This window comes from Cydia amplana, chromosome 19 (genome assembly GCF_948474715.1).
Source record: "Cydia amplana chromosome 19, ilCydAmpl1.1, whole genome shotgun sequence".
Classification (NCBI taxonomy): Eukaryota; Metazoa; Arthropoda; class Insecta; order Lepidoptera; family Tortricidae; genus Cydia; species Cydia amplana.
The window spans coordinates 10,311,577-10,339,058 of record NC_086087.1 but is presented as its reverse complement, the minus strand read 5'-3'; the positions used below and the strand labels follow the sequence as shown (position 1 = coordinate 10,339,058).

Sequence of the window (27,482 nt, the reverse complement as noted above, 5' to 3'; positions counted from 1 at the left end):
TCAATATGGCGGTTTGTTTACATAATTAGCAAGTTTCATAGAATGACACTACTATTACTATTTTAGATTTTATTCCGATACATTTTGTGTACGACTTGAGTGTCTAAAATTATAATTAATTTTAGAACATTGTTAGGGTATTAGGATTTTGTTATTTAATCCAATGTTTCACATAATTTTTTTCCATCACCATATGCACCGTGCATTAAATCTAAACTGATGTTCATTTATTTTGTATATTCCAGAATAAACTACCGCCTCCGGGTCCAGTTAAATCGGAGCCCAGTTCTGATAACGAAGGGAAGAATGACGTCCCACATATCAAGTCAGAAAGTGGTAAGTATGCAATTGGACTTTCCAAACGTACAATCGCTCGTGTTTTACAATGTCGCCATTCACTGGACTCGCTCGCTTTACATACTTATTTTCTATCCTTTTGAGGAATGTCGATATATTAATATCTTTGTAAAAGTGTGTTAACTTGCCACTAATTCTGGTCGCTCGCTTTGGAGCTCAGGCCCCGTAAACAACATGCCAATCGCTAACGCTACCACAGAATAAATAATAGTACTAGGTACAGAAGACTCACTCTCTAACAAAACGCGTCTGTTATGATCAGCACAGATATGGCCGCTAGGTGGCGACAGCGCCACGCGCGGCTTATGGCTACCACCAAAATTGGTGTGGAACGGATGTACTTTTAGCTACCTGTATAGTACGGCTCTTCTGAGGTGAACTTTTCGCTTCGAACCTTAATATTTCAAACAAAGGCCATTGTCTCTATTATCGCAAAACCGCTTGCTCCCGACTTAGCACGTGCCAGTACAACATTCATATTGAAAAACAACCGGTATCGTCATAGTATTAAGGTTCAAATTTAATGTCACTGATATTCTAGATATTACGTTTTGGTAGTGTAGGACGATAAACCGCCCCGAAGCGATACGGCGCTCATATTATTTTGATACTTAGTGTGGTGTTAAAAATGAAACGTGGTTATTTATGATAAAGCGTTGTATATTTGTTATATAACAAAATCTAAGGTAACAATGTAAATTTAAGACGAAATCGCGGAGTGAGCCACGCCTGACGCTACGTAGCGAACGAAACGTAACTGTCGCTGTCGCACTAATATGGAAGAGTGATAGAGAGACACAAAGCGATTCGATGGCGAACCTGGCACCTTATCTACGCGTTAAATAATTTCTTCACAAATACAAAGCTTTAATCGTTTGACAAATAAACATACCCCGGCCGGCGAGAGCAAAAATGCGTTGACAGCTTAATAGTGCGAGGACACACACTTTGGTCGATGTCGATAAAAACAACACGATGTACTGGACCACCGTTATGATATGCAGAAGTATTAATTATTGTTGTAAACAAAATTAAAACCAAGTGTTTGTATTTATTCAGTTTAAAAAGGGTTTTAGGGTTATTCTTAGAAACGCGTGGAGGTATCAAGTTGAAATAAATAACAAATACTAATGGCTCAGTTTAAAAAAAAAATTGTGCTTAATTAAAAGTCGACTATTCTATCGACATCCATATGTCGATAGAATAGTCGATATTTAATTAAGCACTAGGAGCAGACGCATTTTTGCTCTCGCCGGCCGGGGTATGCAAATAAACCACCCTAAGCGAGGATTAATCAAATAATTGTATGTACAGAAATAAAACGCGAAGAGGAAGGCGGGGAGGGTGGCACCGGGGAGAACGGGGGCGAGTGGGAGCCCGCGGCCAAGAAGCGGCGCCCGAGCGACGAGCAGGAGGCGCCCAAGAAGCAGGCGCTGCGGGCGCATCTCGCGCTGCAGCTCACACACCACTCCGCTAAGGTAATTAATAAAAAAACCGGCCAAGTGCGAGTCGGACTCGCGCACGGAGGGTTCCGCACCATCAACAAAAAATAGAGCAAAACAAGCAAAAAAACGGTCACCCATCCAAGTACTGACCCCGCCCGACGTTGCTTAACTTCGGTCAAAAATCACGTTTGTTGTATGGGAGCCCCACTTAAATCTTTATTTTATTCTGTTTTTAGTATTTGTTGTTATAGCGGCAACAGAAATACATCATCTGTGAAAATTTCAACTGTCTAGCTGTCACGGTTCGTGAGATACAGCCTGGTGACAGACGGACGGACGGACGGACGGATGGACGGACGGACGGACGGACGGACAGCGGAGTCTTAGTAATAGGGTCCCGTTTTTACCCTTTGGGTACGGAACCCTAAAAAACTTTATTTCGGAAAATTAAAAATTCCATAAAATATTGTTAGTAATACATTACAGCTACATGTTAGTAAGTACAATAAAATAAAATGAAATTAATCATTAACATAACACAACATTTTGACAATGAGATCAAGATTTATAATAAAATATTAAAATTAATTGGAATCATGAATATGTAATAAATAAGTAAAATAAAATTTACTAGAATTGAATTTAAGGATGTCACAACATTGTTATTCATATAAATAATGATTTCATGTCAAAAGTACAAATAGAAATAAACAAATGTCCTAAAATAAAAATATTAAAATATGGCGATAACTTATAATATTATTAATTACTAAACTAATAATATAATTTTTTTTTTAATTTTAACAAGCAGAAACGTCTGCGATCGATGCTATTAAGCTTAGAATAAATTTAAAAGTGGAAAAATTACTGTCTTTGTTGTGTTTGTCTGTGTCAAGTCTCACCCAAGACACAATAAATAATAGTACTAAGTACAGAAGACTCACTCTCTAACAAAACGCGTCTGTTCGGATCAGCACAGATATGGCCGCTAGGTGGCGACAGCGCCACGCGCGGCTTATGGCTTTCCCCAAAATTGGGGCCGAACGGATGTACTTTTAGCTACCTGTAGCAAAGCGACGAAATCGCGGAGTGAGACACGCCTGCCCAAGACAGTAATTTTTCCACTTTTAAATTTATTCTAAGCATAATAATATAAAGTAAATGAATGTGCTGCTATAGTATATGTGCTATAGCTGGTCAAGCAGATCTTGTCAGTAGAAAAAGGCGGCCAATTTGAAAAATGTAGGCGCGAAGGGATATCGTCCCATAGAAAATTTGAATTTCGCGCTTTTTTTATTTATAGTGAAAATGGTTTTGGGGAAGGCAAATGTCGAAGGCGTAAACGCACACGTCACGCAAGCGGTGTGCCGTCTCTCGTGAGGTTCCTTATATTACAACGCGTACGTGCACTAACACTGGTGTGTACAGGCTCGTATTAACCTAGTTTATCTGCTTCCAGCAAATGAAGAAGCCCCTGTACCCCGTGCGGCCTGCGCCCATGACGGGTGCAGGTCTAGCATGCGCGGGCTCGCCGTGGCTGGACCGCGGCGCCATGCTGTGCGTGTTCGCGCGCCTCACGCCCTCCGAGCTAGCCACGTGCGCGCTGGTGTGCAAGGCCTGGGCCGAGTACTCGGTGAGTAGTGCCGCTGACTATACTAAAGTTGCCGTCATTAGAACTTGCGAACTATGTAAACAAACAATGTAACTTTGTTTTGGTCACTGTTTCTCCTTGAATTTTCACACTACCCCATCAAACACAATTCAAACTATACACATATACACTATTGAAACGGTCCGTTCCGTAAAATACATAAATATATAACTGTATCTTGGATATTTAATTAAAAGTTTAAAATGGTTTCATAAGTTAGGTTATTACGACCTGATGGAATGACGTTTCTGTTTCTTTTAAATTCTACAATTGTCTACGATGGGTAGTGTTGTTAATAAAGTTTGTGATATAAACCCGCTACACACTACCCAACTCACGCTCTGTACCTACCGCCGCGGTTGTAAAATACATCAATACATCATTCTTAAACTAGTACCAATTTGTCTTCTGATCGTGATTAAACAAATTAAAAATAAGTAACTACTTGTTTTTTAATTTTGGTATTTTATTACTCCATATGGTTTGACATTAGTAAAGTAGTAAGTAAGAATCTTGCCCATCACTAGTAAATTCATCATTCAGAGACATTTCAATATGGCGGTTTGTTTACATAGTTCACAAGTTCTAATGACGGCGAGTTTAGGTGTGAACGAAGCATTCTCAAGCTGTAAGTTAAAGGCTTCGTCACACAGGCGCGTTTTCCGGGCGGGGCGTGAGCGGGGCGCGCCGCTTTTACATACAAAGCGCTCACGCCCCGCCCGGAGAACGCGCCTGTGTGACGAAGCCTTAAGGAAAAAACCCTGGTCACCAGCGTACCGAATGACGATAAAAAATACAATACTTTTTCTACGACCAAGCACTTTGAAATAAAATTGTGAATTTAACAAATATTTTTCATTTAAGAAGTAGCAAAGAATGGACCCTCCATCCATCTACGGGCGGGAATAGAATGAATTAAATAAAAAAACATGTCTATGGTTCACTCATCTGTCAGAGATGACATTTAAAATAAGGTTGGCAACAATGTATTTCATTCAATATTTTTTAAGTGGTTATTACACGAAGTATCGTAAAGGTGCCAAAAAGATACGAAAAGATGCGTGTATGCACAAATACTTTTTTGGGGAATAGACTAAAGACCTTGACTTGACAACTATCATGTTATATTATGCCGGGTTCATACTATTAACGGGAAACGCCGTTGATTATCGCGAAACTGAAAATTAGCTTCTTTAAAAATTATTTAAAAATGTATTAAATATGCTTGTTCCCTTGCAGATGGATCCATCCCTATGGCGCAGCATGTCGTTCGTGCAGGTGCGCGTGTCGGCCGCGCAGCTGGCCGGCATCGCGCGCCGCCAGCCCCTGTCGCTCGGCCTTGAATGGTGTCATCTCGCTCGTCGCCAGCTGGCTTGGTAAACATACCTCTCTTTCTCTCATTTTAGCGTTTATGCCGATTGCATCCTCGGCAGGTTTCGGAGTCCAGGAAGCAAATCTTAGCACATTCATTGCCACCCAGCCAAACAAGACATCTGCGCCAGGCCACAAAAAATTCGTCATATAAAGCTGTAGTGCCATATCCCGACTATCGGGTCGTCCGGCCTGGGAACGAAGTCATAGAATATCCGATAGTCGGGTTTTCGCTACTGAATGTGTCAACAAGTCTTATCATTTTCGACGTATCTAAATGTACCAAGGGTGGATCAACTATTTCTTGTTTTTATTCTGTCCGGTCAGCCAAGAGACAATAGTAGCATAATTTGTTAGAAGACATTGTCCACCACCTTCTGACACGCTTGGTAGACGACCCTCAATAGAAAGGGTTTATAAGTATCACAAAAAAGCGTGTTTAGTGAATTTAAATGCCTAAAAAGCAGGTTTTAAAGTGTGACCCAGGAGAACGTAACGATGGCAACGAGTGACAAGAAAAAGTTGATTCACCCAAGAAGCATGCTTTAATACTTTCATTGCCACCCAGCCAAACGATATATCCACGCCAGGCCAGGCGTGTCTCACTCCGCGATTTCGTCGCTTTGCTACAGGTAGCTAAAAGTACATCCGTTCGGCCCCACTTTTGGGGAAAGCCATAAGCCGCGCGTGGCGCTGTCGCCACCTAGCGGCCATATCTGTGCTGATCGTAACAGACGCGTTTTGTTAGAGAGTGAGTCTTCTGTCTACTATTATTTATTCTGTGGCCAGGCCACAAAAATTTCGTCATATAAAGCTGTAGTACCACGATCCCGCCTATCCGGTCGTCCGGCCTAGGAACGAAATCATAAAATACCCGATAGTCGGGGTTTCGGCACTGAATGTGTTAAAAAATCTTATCATTTTCGACGTATCTAAATGTACCAAGGGTGGATCAACTATTTCTTGTTGTTATTCTGTCGGGTTAGCCAAGAGACAATAGTAGCATAGTTTGTTAGAAGACATCGTACACCACCTTCTTCGACACGCTTGGTATTAAGTATCATAAAAAAGCGTGTTTGGTGAATTTAAATGCCTAAAAATCAGGTTTTAAATAGTGACCCAGGAGAACGTAACCATCACAACGAGTGACAAGAAAAAGTTGATTAACCCCCAAGCTCTAAATATAGTGAACATGGTATAATAATATACTCCGCCTGGTACTCTCTTCCGAGATTCGCGAATGACCTAACTGTCACTTGCCTACGTCATCATGCTGTTTACAGGTTCTCAAATTTTAAAATGTGGGAGAATTTTAACCAACGGTGAAAATTATTTTAACGGCATTAATTTTAAGTTATTCATGTAGAAACATAGTAAAATAAAACAAATCTATACTGCCCTTTTCACTCCTACTCTTACAGTTCCGAATAGAACAGCCAACCATTTTCGTAACAAAACATTAATTACCAAGCTTACGACGTGAAAAGTTTGGAAAACACTGCGACTGCTGACACTGAGCGAGAAGGAAATAACAATTAACACGCGTTCGACAAGGATGACGGTCAGGGACAACATGGCGGATTGTCAAATGTGACAGCGCTATCCTGTGTTGCCAGTAGTGTAAACAGAATTACCCGAACGTCTGAAATTTCTTTCGTGAATCGGAAGATATTGCTAACGAATAATTAAAAATGACGTGTTATTGTAAAATTTAAGATAAAATACATATAAATGAAAATTATAAAATTATAAAGAAATATTTTAACTTATTAACCATAAATATAATGTACCCATGTAACATGTTATGTTGAAATAAAGTGGCAATGTTATTGTGACGTAGGCAAGTGACACTCTGGGAAGAGAAGACCATGTTTTATTAGACCATGAGTGAATTTGTTTGCAGGCTCCTAGCCCGTCTGCCGGCGCTGCGCTCGCTGTCCCTGGCGGGGTCACCAGCCGAGGCGGCGCTGGCGCTGCGCTCGTCAACATGCCCGCCGCTGACGTCGCTGGACCTGTCGTTCGCGCGCTGCCTGGACGACGCGAAGCTGCGCGGCGTGCTGGCGCCGCCCGAGAACTCGCGCCCCGGCGGCGGCAACCGCACCGGCGCCGAGCCCTCCCGCCTCGCCGCGCTCAGGGTGCTGCGGCTGCCCGGGACCGACATCACCGACGTGGCCATGAGATACGTTGTGCAGGTCTCTATTTACTACCCTTTAGAGTTTTAAGGGCTTACTACATCTAACTGGAAAATTATACTTTTCCGGATGCTTTTTGAACAGAAAATGTCTGGCGACCAGATAGATGCAATGAGCCCCTGTTAAGATCGGTTTTCCTAGGATAGCGGTGCCGTCATATAGCGGCCGTAATATAGCTGTGAATGTTGATAGGATTCCTCGAGGAGCTGGGCTGGCAGGACTATCTTGCTTGCGGAAAATCGCCCGTACTACAATACAATACAATACAATAGCTGTGAATGACGTCACGAAAACGGTGTCTACGTAAACCAAATGGCGCGGTTTCCTAGAGGGCGGTGATTGACAACGTAACGTAAAAAAGCGGTGCCGCCATTTGCATGACGGCTGTCATGACGGTGTCGATAGTTTCGTGAACGTTTTATTATAGTTCGTTTTTTTTTAGCATTTGAAAGAACTTGCAAGAAGGTAAGCTATCTTGACATGTTTTTTAATTGAAAAACGCTTTTTAAAAATCAAAAATTATTACTTATGAAAGCAGAAGAATATAAATGATCGTATTAGATTCATAATTGTTACATATTTGCCGTAACTTATTTTTAAAATGTGTTTTTCAATTAAAAGACACATCAAGATTGTTTACCTTATTTCTAATGCAAAAAAAAACGAACTATAGATAGCGGTGAAGCCATTTTGTACTAAAATCTCAAATGTACCTTCTGTACTACGAGATTTGAATAAATGATCTTCCGTATTACCGTTCTGATGATATTTCATCTTCCAAGTAAATTATTAAAGCTAAATCAAGGTCGTTCATTTTCTCTCCTGGATACGTTTCGTTTGACCTTGGCGGCTGACGGTGTGTTATGAGTGTTATGACGCCGTGGTATTTTCCACATGTCGTCAACGTAAAGGCGGGCCGTCTTTTTGCGGCCGCTATATGACGGCACCGCTTTCGGAGGAATCCAAAGCTTAATACAGATTAAAATTTCTGTAAAAGAATTCAGAGAGAGAAGAGGTCAGAAAAAAAAGTTGTTTCTGTTTCTACAAACCCAATACTAAAGCGTACAAGTGTTTATTACTAAAGCTTTGGATTCCTCCGAAAACGGTGCCGTAATATGACGGCCGCTATATAGCGTTGAATGACGTCACTAGAACGTTGTCTATGTAAACAAGATTGCGCGGTTTCCTAGACAGCGTTACGTTACGTTGACTGTCAACGTAACGTAAGATGACGGCCGTCATGACGGTGTCGATAGTTTCGTGAACGTTTTATTAGATAGCGGTGACGCCATTTTGAATAAATGACACGAGATTTGAATAAATGATTCCGTACTACGATTATTTTCCTCTTCTGATGATATTTCATCCTCCAAGTAAATTATAGATGATCAAGCAAATCTTGTCAGTAGGAAAAGGCGCGAAATTCAAATTTTCTATGGGACGTTATCCCATCGCGCCTAGATTTTTCACATTTGCCGCTTTGACCGTGGTGGATGACGGTGTGTTATGACGCCGTGGTACTTTCCACATGTCGCCACCGTAAAGACGGCCGTCTTTTGCTGCCGCTATATGACGGCCGTCATATGACGGCACCGTTTTCGGAGGAATCCAAAGCTTTACGGGGCATATGTTATCCAGGCGTTGCCAAAGCTGGTGGAGCTGGACGCGTCGTCGTGCGCGCGGCTCACGGACGCGGGCGCGGCGCAGCTCGCGCACCACGGGCTGCAGCGCCTCTCGCTCGGCGGCTGCCGGCTGCTCACCGAGGCCGCGCTAGACCATCTGGCGCGCTGCCCCAACCTCATCAGGTATTCATTTATACTTTATCTACACACATGTCATTAGTGCTCTGTAATGCGTTCAGAAACCGTAGGAAATGACAAGCTTTATTACAACCAATTTTACTATGAGAACTTTCTTATCTGTGGTAGTTGGAAAATTTGTACTTTAATGTACAAGTACATAAGGTCTATTTTTTTATTCGGTAGACTGAAATGACAGTTAATAGTATGGAATGACATTTCATGTTCATACTATTAACTGTCATTTCAGTCTACCGAATAAAAAAATAGACTATAGGTAACGTTATAGATTTTTGTAAGGTTATGAGTTTAAATTTGGAACAGCAGTCAAAACTCAAGTGGGTCTCTATTCTAGTATCCATAGATATTAAAACAGTTATCGATACGAAACGTCAATTTAGTATGTTTTTTTAATATAAACCGCACGATATTTGATCTCGAGTGACATGAGAATAGAGACTTCATTCTTTTGTCTAGGAATAAAAAAAAAACTACGGATGTGTGACATGCGTGAAAAAAGTTTTCAGTCACCGCCATTTGACGTACAGTTTATCTTTTAGTTAGTTTTAAGTATGTGTTTAGATAAAGTAGTGTATGTAACTGTACATAATTAGGCATTAAAACACTCGTGTGATCCTTTTAAGAAACTCACTAACGTTCGTTTCGTAAACCCACACTCGTATTTTAATGCCTCTCATTATGCAGCAGTCACATAAACTACTATTATTGCACATAACAACAAATATCTGGGAGACCCAGCTTTGCTCGGAAAACATATTAAATTTCAAAAATGCGCGTTTACCCAGAGATAAGACCTAGCTAGATCTATTTTTGGCCCTCGAAAACCCCCATATAGCAAATTTCATCGAAATCTTTAGAGCCGTTTCCGAGATTCTCAAAATATATATAAATAAAATAAATATACAAGAATTGCTCGTTTAAAGGTATAAAATATGATATGATATGATATACAAAAGGTAAACTTCTTAAAGACAACATGCAGAGTTCTGTACTGGCTAGCATGACTTCCGTTCTCGCGCGCAACTTCGGCGACTTGCAGTCGCGCTACATTTCTCGAATCGCGCGCGAGAACGCATGCGTCACGGTAGCCAAATATATGTATAATAATAAATAATAAATAAATAAATATTAATGGACATTTTTACACAAATTGACTAAGCCCCACGGTAAGCTCAAGAAGGCTTGTGTTGTGGATACTCGGACAACGATAGATATAATATACAAATACTTAAATACATAGAAAACAACCATCTGTGCTCATCACACAAATAAATACCCTTACTGGGATTCGAACCCAGGACCGCGGCTTCACAGGCAGGGTCACTACCCACTAGGCCAGACCGGTCGTCAAAATCGGTCGTATATGCCATACATGGTCACTAGTGTCATATTGATTGAGGGATATTGAATAACTAATTAATTGCCAGAATCATACGTAATACTTTCATTTTCCAGACTGGACCTCCGACACGTGCCCCTCGTGTCCACGCAGGCGGTGATCAAGTTCGCCGCCAAGTCCAAGCACAACCTGCACGTGCAGGACGTGAAGCTGGTGGAGTTGCGTAAAACCTGATCCGAGCACACGCCGGGGACGGCGCCCGAGCCCCCAGCGCCGGCTGAAGTGACAGTGACCGGACGCTAGTGATACTAACATTGACAGCACGGGACGTTTGACATTTGACGGTTGACATTCGCGCGTTTAACCTGTCAGCTCCCAAGGGCTCAAATTTGAGCCAGAACGCTTATGGTGACGTCACACACGTGGGAACTCACGGGTTAACACGGCAGCGGGTATTTGTTTTTTTAACTGGGGCCTGTTTCTCGAATGATAGATGGGCTTTTTCTAAAATAAATATCGAAAACCCGATTCTTTCAAATCTGGACATTCTTGGGCTCATTCTACTCGGTATCGACAGCACTCTCCATCCTACCATTAAAAAATGCAGTCCCAAAATGTCCATTCCATTACGTCACGTTTTTAGTATGAGAAAATTTTTCACTTGTATGTAACGTGACGTAGTGGAATGTACAATTTTCATACAATATTTTGGGACAATTTTTTTATCATCAGGATTGAATATGCTAGTGATTCTGAGTTGAAAGAACCCAAAAACACCAGGATCTGGGAGAATCGGGTTTTCAATATTTATTTTAGAAAACGCCCAGATTAGTAATTGACTGATTACTATGATTAGTGTTGTGTCAATGCATACGATTTGACTTTTCACGGACTAAACATTATTTTAATACTATTCAAGAAATGGATCTCAGTTTGTTACAGAGTTCAAATTTGGGCAAAAATGCATCAGTTTAATAGAGCTAATTCAGATTACATGCTTGTATTGTGATCCTAATCGATTACGATTAGGCGATTATTCTTGTGTGGAATTCTGATTTAGCAAGCAAGGCTAATAGTGATGGATATGTTATTTATAAAAGACCATCATACTCATGCTGTGTATTTTATACTTAAATGTATTTTATTTTATATTATCACATGGTAACCACCTACATACAAAATTTAAATTGTAATAGCTTGCTCGTTATAATCAAGACCAGTGGCATTAGATTATTATAACACACACAGACAATCCAACCTCTAGACATAGCATTGTCGCGCTACCCCCTCTGCCACACATACGGTAGCGTTACTCCATCTTCGAGTCAATCCCGTGCTGTGATTGGTCCGTGTCTTTGAACGGACCAATTACAGCACGCGATTCGCTCACCTCGTCCCCCCGCACCCCCGTATTTTTGGCAGCATCGGTTTCATGAAAGAATTGGCCTAAGCTCAGTCTAGAGGTTGGATTGTCAGTGTTATAACATGAGCAATTTCGGACTTCAGAGATAGTTTTAAATGACACAATTCTCAGTGTCATTTAAAACTATCTCTTACATGAGTTTTTAGTAAAGTCCATCACAATCAAAGTAGATTTCATTGAAACTGAGAATTCATTCATCAATCGTGCAACCCGCTTATGTCATGTGGCATATTATATTATTTTTTCTACCTTTTTTTCTCGGAAGTTTACACCACAACCAGATTGTGTTGAAAAATTGCATGCGCACAACATATCAAACGCGTCCTGCTATTAACGCCGAGGCGTGCGTTAGGTTGGTATTTCCACCTGTCCAATTCTTGGTACAATTTGCATTGCGTCTCACTCTCTCACTAAGCAAAATGTGAGATGCAAATAGACATTGGACAATGAAATTGGACAGGTGGAATACCAACCTTAGATGTAGATCAAACAAAGACTTGATTTAAGCCTACTCGGTAATTCGAAGTGATACGATTTCTAAATACATGATAGAAATATTGTTTTTTCTACTCCAGCACTTAAATGACTGACAGTGATATCTAAAGCAATGTCATTTGAATGCTTTGTCTATAGGCTCATAAGATGACTGCTAGCAGTCATCTTATGAGTATAATACAACTGCTTTATTTTTTTTAAAGATACAAGTTCCGATCATCTTGATTGAAAGAGGTATGTTTTCATTTACAATAATAACTCTTTTTTTTTTAAATAATTACTCTTTTTTTTTTTTAAATAATAACTCAATTTTTTTTAAATAATAACTCTTTTTTTTTAATAATAACTCTCTTTTTTTTTTTTTTTTTTTTTTTTTTTTTTTTTTTTTTTTTTTTTTTTTTTTTTTTTTTTTTTGCTGCAGCTGTCATAGAAAAAGTAATGTATGCAACAGCTCATAATTGGTTCTTAAAATTCTCGGGTCTTTTTTTACAAAACTCGACTACGTCTCGTTTTGTAACTTCGACCCTTGAATTTTAAGAACCCTTATTATATCACTGTTGCATAAACTACTATTAGAGGTTGTCAAGATAGGAATATTTAGTGAATGTGTGGAATAGTGGTTTTTATAGCAGCTGTATGAAATTGGAGCGGAAATTTAATTGGGGCATTATCTATGAAAAGGGACCTTAATGTCGATGGCGCTTACGCCGCACAGCGTCGCGCGGCATTGTATTTATAACGGAGCATCGTTGATAATGGCGTAAGCGCCATCGACAATAAGGTCACTTTTTATAGATAACGTCACAATTAAGCTTTCTTGTGATCTTAGGTTTATATAAAATTAATTTCATCACATGCTCGTAAAGCTAGCTTTTCCACGCTGGCGTTCAAGGAGTAATAGATGAAACTACTCCAGTTAACAGTCATTTGAAATCTTATTTGAAGCAAACATCACATCAAATGATTCATAATTTTAGACGACTGCTAGAAAAGCGCACTGGGATTCGTGTTTTAATGGGTGACTTATAAATATGTAATTAATTCTTGGAGAGTTTGATTTTTCCAATTATTTTATTCTATCTTTTGCAATATCAGTGCCAACATATAGGTAGTCTCTATATGAATCAGCACATATTTCATTGCACAATCAAATAACTATATTTAAAGTTGAACGATATTAATTTTATTGCGTACTGTTGGATTGGTATCTATTATATTTTATTGTTGGTTTTATGTTTGATAATGATGGCCTTCAATGTCGAAGGTTTTCAATAAATTATTGAATTAACCTTTGTGCTACGATAAAGGTAACGATATATATTAATAGTATGTTGCCGCTTCATAACATAACCAAGTTTCAACGCCTCCATTTCTTAAAAAGTAATTATAGTTTGTAGCTTTCTAATAGAGCCCGAAGGCTAATCCTATTGTCTATTGTTAAGTAAAACCGCTCGTGCCACGTGCCACAACCACCTGCATAAAAAATCGGTACTTCGGTTACTGAGTGCCGGCGAGTCGAACGCTACAGAACCAGTCTAAAATGTGTCATCGAGATGCGTAACAAAGGCGCGTTATCGGAGAGCGCACCTACACTGGTTTTTTGAGCGTTGGACTAGCCCGCGCTCAGGTGCCAAATAGAATAATTAGGACCCTTTTTTGCAGGTAAGTAGCACGTGCGGTTTTCCTGAACAATAGACAATAGGATAAGCCTTCGGGCTCTACTAGAAAGCTACAAACTATACCTACTGCAAACTTAGTGGCCCATATTTATTATAAAATGTTAGCAAGCTAGCGATGATACGAGGAGGCTAGTTTGATCTGCGATTCAGTTTTGTAAAGGGCTGTAGAGTATGAGTGAGCTAAAGGAGTAGCGAACCGTTAACGCTAACTTGTTTAACTTTTTATGACCCTGAACGCCATTCAAATAGTCTAAGATCCCGCATATATGGTCGACCTTCACCGATACGGCTGACGGATGAAACTTATATTTTATTAAAGAAAATATGTTCCAGAACATAAATGAATAGGGTTGCCTAAAGAAATATGGTCAAGGCTATTTTTATTTTAATTAATTTTTGAAATAAAAATCTTTTCTTCAAAGTTTCCGACTTGTCTGACGAACGAAATAAGTTCCTTTTTCTTTTATAAAATACAAGTTTCATCCGACAGACGTAATTATGGCTGAAGGTCGACCATATATGCGGGATCTCCTACTAAAATATGTTATAAATTAATAAGGAATATTGCTTCATTGAGAAGTTTTGAAACATTGGTTATCCACTGAACGGCACACTCAACACTTGTATTCAAATATGGATCTCTGAACTTTATAATGATAGTACTCCTCGGATAAATGTACGTATTACTTTTCTTATATATTGTTCCAGCAATACTTACTTTTTGTAAATATTAAAAATGATTATTTATTTTGCACTCCTGATAAGGAATAATTACTTTAGGTTCATGACAATTGTAAGAGCTTAGGTTGTATTTTTCTTAGTTCTAGTCGCTTTTTAGGTTTAAGCTATTATTAATAGGTATGTTTGACTGTGACCGATTATATAACATTTATTGATCATTTCTTGAACTTTGGAGGCTACACAATTAAATTACGCTTCTCGTTTTCATTGGACACTAAGTATTTCCGAAATTTAGTGAAATTATGCTTGAAAAGTTACAATAAAGCTGGTGCAAATTATACACATTTTTGACACTCGACGTAATGATTAGTTTTGTATGTTATGATATTATCGTAATAGTTAATAAAATTAGATCAGATTTTGAACTTTGAGAACAACAATGAAAATAATATCAGTATGTTAGTTTGTAAGTTCCGACTGTGGTCACAGCGTAAGGTCGGAGGGCCGCCTATAGGTTTAGCATAAAGAGGTAACTAGACATTACACTATACTTGTCAAACTAGCAGATTATATATTTCCAAATTAAAATCTACTACTTTTTTAACACACAACTAGTTAATGGTTGAATTAATAAATTATAATTACACTAGCGACCCGCCCCGGCTTCGCACGGGTTAATAAATTATACAGAAACCTTCCTGTTGAATAATTCTATAGTCTATTAAAAAAAACCGCATCAAAATCCGTTGCGTAGTTTTAAAGATCTAAGCATACAGACAGACAGGCAGACAGACAGCAGGAAGCGACTTTGTTTTATACTATGTAGTGATTAATCACCTACTCATTTTATTTCAGATGATACCACAGTTAAATCAGTTTGGCTGGACTCATCATATTTTCGTTTCTTGTGTACTCTTGATATTATTATTATTGAAAACAACTATACAAGTGCCAATAGATTGTTGGTTTGACAAGTGTATATATTCGGCTGACTGTACATAGGTAGCCTAAAGTCGTTATCGAGTAACATTTGTACTTGAAACCGTAGGCTCATAATTAAAATACGGAGCTAGTATCTAAGCATTGTGTGCCTCTGTGTATAGAGAATTTAGTGATAGACAAGAATCGTTAATAAAATTATATATACGGAAAAAAATACAATTATTATTCACAAATTAGGATTATTGGTTAAATAAAATGGTGAATAATGATTATATTACAAAGTCTACATAAATCTAGTTTTATAAGATGCCTTTATGCGAGAGTTTTTAAATCAATTTGAAAGATTTTTTTATATTCGACAGCTCGCATGCAGGCAGTCGTTGGTTCGAGCGTGATATTAAACCAATGGCTAGGTTAGAGTAGCGCCCGCATCGCGCGGCGACGAGCAACATGTATCATTGGTTACCATAAGCACTCATAGTATTTGAAATAAATATTTACAATGAATCTGTTATTTCATTTCATGGTATCTAGATCGGCGATACTCAACCTGCGAACCGCGTCGGACTTTTTAAGAGGATCGCTAGGTGATCAATTGATCATGCGGCTCGGGGCTACAAGGCAAAACCGTCTTTGTGGCCCTCATAAAAAAAAGGTTGAGTATGGCTGATCTAGATCATGTGATTAACACACTTTTAAATCAAGATGGATTTTCTGCCCCACATCTTCTGTACCCAAAATTTAAGGACTAATTAATCCTTCAACACACCCCTTTGACAGCTCAGCTAAAATTCGCTCCCAAAGTAGTTTAGTTTTGTTTATTATATTAGTTAGTTTATAATATTGAGAATTAATAAACCCATGACTAGACGAGGATTGAAAACCATGAAACTTCGCAAGTCGAAATCAATTATCATTATTATCAAATACCATCCATCCATCGCCATCTGTCGGTACTCTTTTAATACAAAGTAGAATGTGATTCGAGGGAATTCATGCGATCAGTAGTGCAGAGAAATGCTCACAGATGGCGCTAGTTATGTTTAATTTTGTACAAATCACCTTAAAATTCGAAAAAACCGGCCAAGTGTGAGTCGGACTCGCCCACCGAGGGTGTGGACTTTTTAGTATTTGTTATAGCGACAACAGTAATACATCATCTCATCTGTGAAGTCTGTCTAAGCTAATCACGGTTCATGTGATACAGTCTGGTGACAGACAGACGGACATTGGAGTCTTAGTAATAGGGTCCTGTTTATTACCCTTTGGGTACGGAACCCTAAAAAAGTAAAGGTCGAGTTGCCCACGTTTTTTTTAAGATTATTCATATCATTAGAATCCTCCTAAAAAGTTGTTTTAGAAGGTGGTTGGTAAAGAAGTTGCGCCGTGATTTTATAGTAGAAGCAACAATGTTATTACATTTTCACTCACCTATAGTTAGTACTATAGTGGATGAAACAATGGGCCAAAAGTTTCCCTTGTCTCTGCCACTAGAAAACTTTTCTAACTAGACATAATCTACAGTTCTTAGTCAAAAGTATTTGTTACAGTCTATTTGTTCTAGATATAGAGACTTATCATTTTTTCTTAAGCTGTTAGAGAACGGTATATACTTTTGACGCGTAATGTAACCCGCTACTTTTGATACTGATTGTACGAAACGAATCAGGCCGCGTAGCCAACCTGCCAATCGCTTACGCTCCGTAGCGATTGAAACGCAACTGTCACTGTCGCACTAATATGAAAGAGTGATAGAGAGACACAAAGCGTTTCGTTGTCGAAGCGATAGCGATTGTCACCTTGGCTAGGCCGGCAGGGCTATAACCGCGAAAATCGAAGTTCGCAAATTGCGGGCATTTTTCTCTGTCACTCTAATTACGCCTTCATTGGAGTAAAAGAGAAAGATCCCCGCAATTTGCGTAAAACGGTTTTCGCGGTAGCCCCTCAGCTTCATGCAGCGAACGGAACACCAGCCGGCCTAGCCGAGGTGACAATCTCTAACGCTTTGTGCCTCTCTATCACACTTCCAATTAGCGCGACAGTGACAGTTGCGTTTCGATCGCTACGGAGCGTCAGCGATTGGCATGTTGGCTACGCGGCCAGTTTATGATCCGGTTCGAAGGGCCGACCGTTGTTAAATGGGTAAACTTCGATCAAATGTATCTTAATTACTAGTTACCTCGAGGATTAACAGAGTTTAGGTTATAGAATCGCGGTAGATAGGATTAGTAGGTATACATATATGTATATGGGGCGAACTGTCACTTTAGTATCTGCGATGTACAACTATTGAACTAAAAATTTAATAAACCCTCTACGCTATATGCTAAACAAATCCATTTTATGACAAATTTTGGCCTAAAGGTGCCTTAGCACATTTTGGAAAAGAGCTGATACTCATTAAACTGCTGGATCGTTTTATATATCCAATCGTACATAGATAAGTACCACCGCAGGGAAATTCAATTTCACGTAAAAAACCGCATCGAAATCGGTTCATTCGTTGGAGTTCTACGATGCCGCAGACAGACATTGGCGTCAAACATATAACACCTCTATTTTTGCATCAGGGTTTAAGACAGACTTTAGATAATAAACTATGTATATATAATAAAAGTTTAATGGGTGCTGTAGGTAGATAGATTGAATGCTTGTATTTATTACTGGAATTAGCAAGCAAGAAAAATAATCGTAAGGAAAGACCGCGAAGCAAAAGAAATCCTGTCGCAATAATCTTTTTGTCTGCGCGGAGCCAAGCTCGAACGCAAATTAGAAATTAAAGATAGCTATCTAACTCTGTATATAGTTAATACAGCCCCGTAAAGGTGTCGTCCATTTTCTTTTTCGACACGCACTGTCCCCTATCAACGAAGAGGCGACGAGATTAGTCTAGAATCCAATTACATTTTCCAAATTTCCCATTTTTCCCCAGCCGCGGGTTCAAAGCTCACAGAAAATTATTTTCTTCGCCCCCTAAGAAATGAAAAATAAACGTCTCGCGCGGGAGGACAAGAAATAACCCGGGCCGGGTGAGAGCGGGACACAGCAATACTGGTTTAATAAAGTGTAAGCGGGATGGGTGTGAGACGTCGGAGCTCCCTAGCGGGGATTTGTTTTTTTTTCTAGAGGAGGCTGTGACTGCCATTGCAAATGAGTCGCGCGGTCTGAAGTGCAAACTCTGCTTGCGGGCACGACCGTCTTAGGTGACAAGAAAATAGGTAAAGGAAATGGAAGCTTTAAATTGAACTGGGTCGCTGCGTGCCGGGTTTCTTGTTTACTTTGAATTTGTGCCATTCTTTTCGGTAAATGGTTTCGCTAAAAACAAATTGCTCTCAAAAGAATTGACGGCAGCAGCTACCTAAAGTAATTTAGCGTTCTATTTTTTTGCGCTCGTGGCTTGCTCCATTAATACTTTAAGACAAACTATGTACTTTCATACCTACGTGATACGACTAGGTACTGAGCCAATAATTTATAATAAAATACCTGTGTTAAACTTTTAGTACCTATAACTATGTACAAGAACTTCCTTAAGTTTTTAGCAACGAAAACATGTGTTACCTTAATGCGTAACTAAAGATATGTTACCTAAATGTCAATGCCAAGTTTCATGTTATTTTAGCATAATAAGTACCGTGGAATGGGGTTACTTTGATCAATTTCAAAATTAATATTTATTTATCTCCCCGAATATGGAATCTAAAAATAAATAAAAAAAATGACAATATCGGTTTTTGCTCCTCTATCGATTTCACCAATAATATTTTTTTAAATACTAATGTGTCCTTTGAAAAAAAAATTCTAAAGTGTTGATCAACTTTAAACTTAATTTGTGGTTACTTTGATACCCCCCCTTTTTTTCGACGGAATTCGATAGTACCCTATAGGGACTAAAACTTCAAAACATTACAAAAAAACCCGTTCGCAGGTTTAGGATTTATAAGGATTTTATTTCCTTTGGGGTTACTTTGACAAAGAGAAAAAAAGGTTAGCTTACAAAAAACCAACTTTATTGCAAACCAGTCTCATATTTTACTTATTTAAGGTAAGAAGCATAATTGAACAATAAAAACCTATCAAAATTTATTAACAATATGTAATAACAATACGATGATGTACGGATGCTTGGCGTATCGACGGCCTGCCTTCGACCACTTCTGTCACAGCCTGGTTTAAAACTTTTTCAGAGTAGTTCCTATATGCTCAGGCATTATTCTAAAACAATAATACAAAAATCAGTTAAAAAACCTTCAATATCTAGATAATCTAAAAAAACTATATGTCGTCAAAGTAAACCCTTATAGGCGATCAATGACACCCCATGCCACAAAAACCGAGATACTAAAATGGCCGCCATGATTATGATTTGCAACAAGAATCGATATTATAGGCCGATATATGCCTGATTCAATGGATTACATTAAATTTATGTATTTGTTATATAGAACATTGTACATTAGAAGTTATACAGGCTATTAAAAGCACACAAAACTGATATGTACTTGCATATTTTAATTTTTTTCCCATCGATCGACATGCTTGATCCCACGGACACAAATCACCGTATTCGAGTTTGAACACGAAGTAAAGTTTTTATCAAAGTAAACCCAGGATTCAAAGTAACCCCATTCCACGGTACATAATCGTTTTAAATTGAGAGCGAACAGCTTCTACCTAACGATTTTGTGGCTTATAAGACTCACAACAGAGAGCCTAAAGGTATATACCCCGCAACACCGGCAAGCATGACAACATATTTAGATTAACTATTAACACAAGTAGAGAACAACAGCGACAGATGGCCCGGCAAGTGCCCAGCTTTACGACACTATTACGGCGATATAACGTGTAATGCCATGTAAATGTGATAAAAATGAAAATGTCCCCGCGCGGAGGCCGGTTGACTTCGCTATAGTTGGGGTCGGCTACCGCAATTGATTTTGTTTGTGTCGTCTTTTATATGACAATTTATACGTATTTAATTACCTATGTTTTTTTACTCCTTGGGGATCTTCAGATTTGGTTTAGCTCAGTGCTCCATCTGCCGTGCAACCTCAGAGGAATTTTCTCGCGCTAACGCTTCGGCTGTAGAATTAACTATGCTGAAATGTTCTTAAATATGCATATATGGGTACTCGTAGTATGGGGTACTTCAAAAAAGGAGTCTAGGTAGGAACTTGTTTTAACCCGACGTGGTAGAAAGGAAACAGTTTTGGAGTACCTACGAGCAGGGCTGCTGCTGCGGCATCAGTGCGAAACCACAACCACCCTGAGGGAAGAGCTTTGCATTATCCCTTTATCCCATTTTCAGGGTGAGCTATCCAGCAGGATAACTCGGCCAGTTTTATGGACACCCTAGCGACCAAGACCTAGGATTTTTTATCTACCTACTTATTTATAAGTTTTGCTTTTTAATATTTTATACTTGTTTCGTTTTTTTTTTCGATTACCGTTACTGAGTCGGTGCCGCTGCCGACTTAAAGGGGCCCACTGATTAACAGTCCGCCGGACGGTATCGGCCTGTCAGTTAGAATAAAAATTTGACAGTTCCGAACAACTGACAGGCCGATACCGTCCGGCGGACTGTTAATCAGTGGGCCCCTTAAGAGCCAACAGGAGTGGTCATTTCTCCATAAAAACGTACTCGACAGTTTCCTCCGTGGGTTTTGAAGCTAGAGCAATGATTTTTTCAACGCAGATTAATATTGTCAATATCTGTGTCGGACCGTTTTGCTTTTTTTGATATTTTTGTTTTTTAAGGGGCTAGAGCCCTTAAAATATGGCCAAAATGGCCTAATTGACTATGCCGCAATGAGAGGCGTGGTATTCAAAACTGATATCAATAAGCCAAAAAAGTAAAACGGTCCGACAAATATAATTTCATTACCATTTAGACCTCAAAATTTCGTCACATTTGGTTAAGTTTTGGGGGAGGAAACGGTCGAGTACGAAACCACGTTTATTTTTATTTTTATGCAGGGTTTTTCGCCTTGTCCTTATTGCACTAGTTTTAGGAGCCGCTTCCATTAGCGAGACGGGTATGTTTACCTAAACTATTTAAATCTCTGCTCCCGTATCCTCTTAAGGCGGACTACTGTTGATTGATTGAATAACAGTTGATTGGCCAATGAACTGTCATTTTAGCTAGATACAAAAACAGAGTTAGACCAAGTAGTTGATATAAAGCAATGATATATTTATCAGTCGGCGAGCGTATCGATCAGCTGGGCCCGGGCCTGCTCACGCGACGCTGCTTCGCGCTCTGACAGTGACGCGACTGACGCGACCTGCAACCGCTTTAATGTACAGTCGGCTGCACAGGTGCACTTCGAATAGCATCCCATTTTATAAATATTTTATCGGTTGGACGTAGTTTTGGCAGTACCGTCTTTACCATAAGGGCACACGGAGCCCGTGCCCAGGGCCCCCGATCCTCAAGGGGCCCCCAAGGACAGACAGTAACACTATATTTGATTACCCATAATAAATAGGGGATCATAGTAAAAAAATGTTAGTTTAATTAGCTTTCTTTACTTTCCATAAGGGCCCCAAATTCTTATGTGCCCACGGGCGGGTTTAAGACGGCCCTGAGTTTTGGGACATTCGGGAATGTCCTTAAACTACGTCCAACCAAATGAGAGTCAAACGGAAATGTCATCTCGCTCGAATCTGGAGCAGTCCCACTGGTGAAGTACTTCCACCTTACAGACTATCACAGATGGCTTAGCACTTCAACTTACCTACTCTGTGTATAGGTATTAATGCATTGTCGTGTTCTTGATGGTGAGTATGAAACATTAGGTACTGACTCTCAATGTAACATTTTCACACAATAAAAACCTAAGTTTTAGAACTGCGCTTCTAGAGTTAGACCAAGCTAAGTTGGCCGTGATTTTGATAGCCCAGACTGTGCAAGTGTTATTTCAATTTCATAGAAGTTTGACGTTTAACACTTGCACAGTATGGGCTATCAAAATCGCTGCTAACTTAGCTTGGTCTAACTCCAGTTGTGTCGGCGACGATACCGGCAGCTGAGTGAGCGCTGAGTGGCGGGCACGCGACGCGGTGGGCCGCACGCACGCTCGCAGCGAATTAACGAGATTTGCTTGTAAACGCCGTGCTAAGGAAGCACGGTGTCGGTCTGGTGGCTTAGAAAATATCGAAGTCGTTACAAACTTTCAACCCTATTTTTACAAGCTTTTAACTTTGATTCTTGCAAGGTAAATTAGACAGACTTCCCATTATTAGATTGAGCTGAAACGTCACAGTATGTTAAATATGATGACAATGAAATATTATGGTACCATCGAGCTGATCTGATGCTGAACACAGAAAGTGGCAATAGGAACTCTGTGATAAATAAAACAACGCAGCCTATTTGTGTTTGGGTTTGTTAGTCGGTATTAGTTGCCAAATGAAATAAAAGTACACTCAGCCTGTGTCAAAAACAAAAAAAAAACTTATTAAAGATCTATTCACACAATATGTCGTATCAAAACAGTGCACCGCATAACCTCCCGCTTCACTGAGTCACGGTTTTCGTTTTCGAACTGTATAATAGTTATAGTCACTTAGTAGTATTCTGATTTGTAGCATTGCACGACACGACACTGAATAGGAGGTTACAAACTTTACAGGTTAGCATAATTAATTGCGTGACCTCTAACTGGTATAGATAGGTAAGTCGTTTTATGAACGCCTCTGTAACAACCTATAATATGTACAAGCGGAGGTCTCTTTGAGAAGCTTAAGCTTACACCAGCCTTTCGGCTATACCTACATATGTTCACTCGATAACCAAGATATACCTACACTAGACCATTTTTCTTGCTTATAATCCTCGTAAAATCTGCCAAGTACAAAGATTAGCCTTGTAGGCAAACCCTTGCACATAAATCATAGGGCACTGGAATGGAAGTGAAATATGAGGCAAGTGTATCAAATAGGTGAGCAGAGTAATCGGCACATGTGTCGCGCAGATTATAGATATGGCAACATTATGATTACTAAGCGTACGATAGAAGAGAGTGCATTGAAAACTTCACGCATCCCTCCCATATCGCTCAGTGATAACAGCCTAAAGTTTGCGTAGCCAAAAATTTATTATCGCTTAAATTCAAGTCGAAAGCAAAAACTAATTTTGGGTTTTTGCGACATCAATTTAAATTAGCAGTCTGTGTGACATAGTGTGACAACAGCCAAGATTAGGATGCCATAAACATACTGCATAATCCGGTTATTTTAACGTGTTTGCAATGAGTAATATTTTAGGTTGGATTTTTTCGCCCTTCTATGTTTTCTTCCCGTTTCCAGTGCGCTTTTACCACAACGATAAACTTTATTAGAGTATTAAGTCCTGTATTTTGCTTAGTTATATCATGTCTACAGTCATCGCACGAGCTATTGGCATTTTCTAACTAAAGAAACAAGAAAGTGTGCGCCGCGTTGTTCACCGAGAGCGATTTAAAGGAAGCTAGAGGCTAGGCCCTAACAATTGCTCTGATTTCATGTGCAGAGGGGCTACCGCGAAAACCGAAATTCGCAAATTGCAGGGATCTTTCTCTTTTACTCCAATGAAGGCGTAATTAGAGTGACAGAGAAAAATGCCCGCAATTTGCGAACTTCGATTTTTGCGGTTATAGCTCAGACTGTAAAAGCGTGCACCACAACTCGTCGAACGTACATTACCCGGGTGTCGGCAGCTCGGTGCCGCGAATTCCCTCAAGTTATTATGGCCTACTGAACCGGGTAACGAAACCGCCTCCCCGGGGCCCCTGTAAATACGCCGCTTTGTCATAACTACAGCTATTCGTCTTAAATAACTAGAATATTGAGTTCTCTTTATTAACGTAGGTGTCTACGAGCTAAGATTATGATTATTAGAAAAATGGGCCAAGCTGTCAGGCCTATTTTTAAATGTCCCAGTTCTTGACACTGTTCCAATACTTGCCACCTTTCAAGCTTATTTCTAAGCAATAGAGGTGATAAACGTGCTGTCAACTATTGGAATAAGACTGTCAAACATGGGGTTATTTACCGTACTGAGTCAAATATGACATGACAACCTAGTTAAGAGTTGTTTGAATCACTCTGGTGCTATTGTGCTACTGGTTTCGTATCATTGCAAGTATACGACAGCGGTAAAATACTAGTACTCATTGTCTGTGAGCAATCATTTAATGTCAACCTTAACCTAAGGTCCCATCTGTCCCCCTTAACCCTAAACTGGCTACGATTAACCACCCCGAGGTGTCCGTATTCCCTAGACGTTTCGACGGCGGGCACGTTTAATTTACTTTATTTACTTTCGTAAAATTGTATCTTAGGGATGTGATATTCATAGAAAACAACCGTATTCTAAGAGATACACAGTCTAGAGTCCTGTGATATAAGTACGATGAAATAGGAGTTCGTGAAAGTAAACGGGTTTGATTTTGGGATAGAAACAGGATGATTTCCACTATTACGAGTCGTACCTACATATTTACTAGAATGATAACATAGTGTGTCAAGGGAGTTCAATACTAATAAAAAGGATGCTAGTTTTGACTCTTTAGAAAATGTGGGTAATCGTTTCACGTTTTTTTGGAAATACTAAATCTAAATTAGCGATATTACGTTGTTGTTGTTAGGTTGTTGTACTTACGTTAACGTTAACATATACACATGAGCATATACTGTCGAGTCGAGGTTAAAAGAGAACTGAGGGTCTATTTCCATTATGCTTAACTTTTATGAACAACCCAGACATTTTTTGTTTTATATTTATAAATCGCTATTGTCACCACAACGCGCGTAATTCGAGGACACGCTGGGACGAAACCCTCTGCATTAATCGTATGTACATAATAAAATGAGTTCAATATGCGTCCTCTGTCCCCAGAGACACACAGGAGCAACTAAGTGCTGGTGAAAGCGATGCGGTAAATGTTAATAAAAATACTTTAGAGAGTGAATTTTTTTTACCTGGCGAAATTTAAGTTTAGAGATTTTAAAATTACAAAAAAAAAATACGTAAAGATAGATAGATAGAGCAAAGTATGTGGAAATTGTCCTGTCGAAAAAGTCGATCAAATTTATAAAGGTGGCTGAGATAAGTAGTAGAAAAGTAAGACATTTACCGCAGTAGAGTGCTAAGCTACCTAAAGTCACCGTCGCTGAATCTCATTTTAACGGCTTGGGACATCCTTAGTCAAATTCTCTCTCACTCTCTCTAACAGCTTGAAAAGGCACTTTTCGGTTCCCATGTAAGTTTTTCCTCTGCCTTCTCGACACGTGTGATACGACCTTTAATTTTTCTTTTATACTTGGTCAACCAGACCTTGACAGTAGAAAAAGGCGGCAATATTGAAAAATGTAGGCGCGAAGGGATATCGTCCCATAGAAAATTTGAATTTCGCGCCTTTTTTTACTGAAAAGGTTTGGTTGACCAGCTATAGATTATACCCACGTACTCTGTCCCTGGCTTCCAATAATGATTTGCTTTTATATGTGTGCGCGGCACGTCTGTACACGCGTCATTGTGTATGTGTGCGTAAGTCGCTTTACCGAGAGCATGCCAGAAGTCCGTCAGATTATGTCGCGGCCAGTCGCGGGGCGAGGTAATCCGAGTCGGGCGGGGCGGTGCGTGGCCGTCCTGTACGATGGCGTATACGATGTCTTATTCTGTGCCTCAACATTTAAATCCCTCTCCTCTTTTACTACTTCATAAGTCCCAAAATAAATAGAAAATCTCAGTGTAAAAGGCAGCTTACCTCATCGTCGCATTCATCAATCCTCATCGAGCTCCCTAGGGCCGACCTCGCCCGTGTTTGAGCACTGCAGTGTCCTTGTTTACTGATCATTTATTTTTTAACCTGTTTGATTAGATGGGCCGATGTGCAGTGATTAATTGCTGTTGGTATCGCTGATAGTTCGTCGTACGAGATTGATAGACTGAAAGGAGTAGGTAAGTAGCTTTTAATGTTGTGTAGTTTTGCGTATTAATTATTATTTGGCATTCAGTATCTATCGCAGGCCTTTGGACCCCAAGATCGATAATACTAAACTGGCTTAAAGTTTTAAAATTTTAATCTCCTTAGGTATCTGCATATCGATTCCTTCATTTAACCTAAGTACAAATTAATTAAGAGTTTTTTGACATTGGTAATTAAATTGAATACCGGTGCATAAATAGCAAATAATTGTTAAACATTTATACTTCGCAGTATTTATATTTTGTTTAAAATGTTGGTGCTTAACGAAAGTATTAAGTACGTGCCGTGTACGCTAATACCGTGTGAAAATTAATAGAGTGTCGGATAAACCTGACCTGCAACACTACAAAAGTGTCACTTGAAACTTCCACTTTAAAAAACGTGGGATATGCAAATAGGAGCTAGTATTTCGCATTATAATTTAAATCCAACCTAACTTAGCGAATTTCCTCCCCCAAGCACCACACAATTGACGTTTCGCCCGCTAGCCCGCGCTTTGTGCGCGCGATGTGAATGCACGGTCTAATCTCGATCACGTGCCTGCCACACGCCCGTCTCCTGCACACTACGTCTACACTTAGCTTTAGAAAACATTTTCTGAACGCTCCCTTATAACTGAACGCGACCTTAAAACCTCCACGCAAACGTCAAATTACAACTGTCAACTTTTGGCGGTAAATTCATTATAGAAAATGGCGGCGCGTAAAAAAGCGTGTCCTTTATCTTAACTGATTGGATAATCTGTGTTCAAACGTTATAGTATATGGTATCGGAAACAGAAATGTAAGCCCTGACGTCCTGATTAAGTCTTCTGGTGCGGGGTGTGGCCGGGAAGGAAATTATAGTGATTTTTTGACAGAATATCGAGTTTCTTTTGTTCAACCGCGTTTTTGGCAGATTTGACCAAAAATTTCCGATCTAATTATTAGCTTTTGTACAGTCTCGAGGGGTTGCATTGTGTTTACAATGAATTGGGAATCTGCGTAACAGATTTATAAGCTATTTTCGGATTATAACTGATTACTTTATGGTATAAATTGGCATAACATAGTTTCGTTCGTGGTTGGGATGCGTTACATACCTAAATAGAATATTTTATTTATATTTACTT

The 27,482-nt window shown here is 39.5% G+C and overlaps 1 protein-coding gene across 1 annotated transcript in view; it reads left to right on the top strand.

The window, feature by feature from the left end:
- The window catches only part of LOC134656858 (jmjC domain-containing histone demethylation protein 1), a 44,703-nt gene extending 34,256 nt beyond the window's left edge, over positions 1-10,447 (top strand). Inside the window, exons 15-21 of the mRNA XM_063512387.1 lie at positions 246-336; positions 1,672-1,835; positions 3,262-3,435; positions 4,693-4,829; positions 6,728-7,016; positions 8,655-8,821; positions 10,292-10,447. Coding sequence (XP_063368457.1) covers positions 246-336; positions 1,672-1,835; positions 3,262-3,435; positions 4,693-4,829; positions 6,728-7,016; positions 8,655-8,821; positions 10,292-10,409 — 1,140 coding nt within the window. The 3' untranslated portion in view covers positions 10,410-10,447. The remainder of the gene's footprint in view (positions 1-245; positions 337-1,671; positions 1,836-3,261; positions 3,436-4,692; positions 4,830-6,727; positions 7,017-8,654; positions 8,822-10,291) is intronic.
- Positions 10,448-27,482: the final 17,035 nt, after the last annotated feature.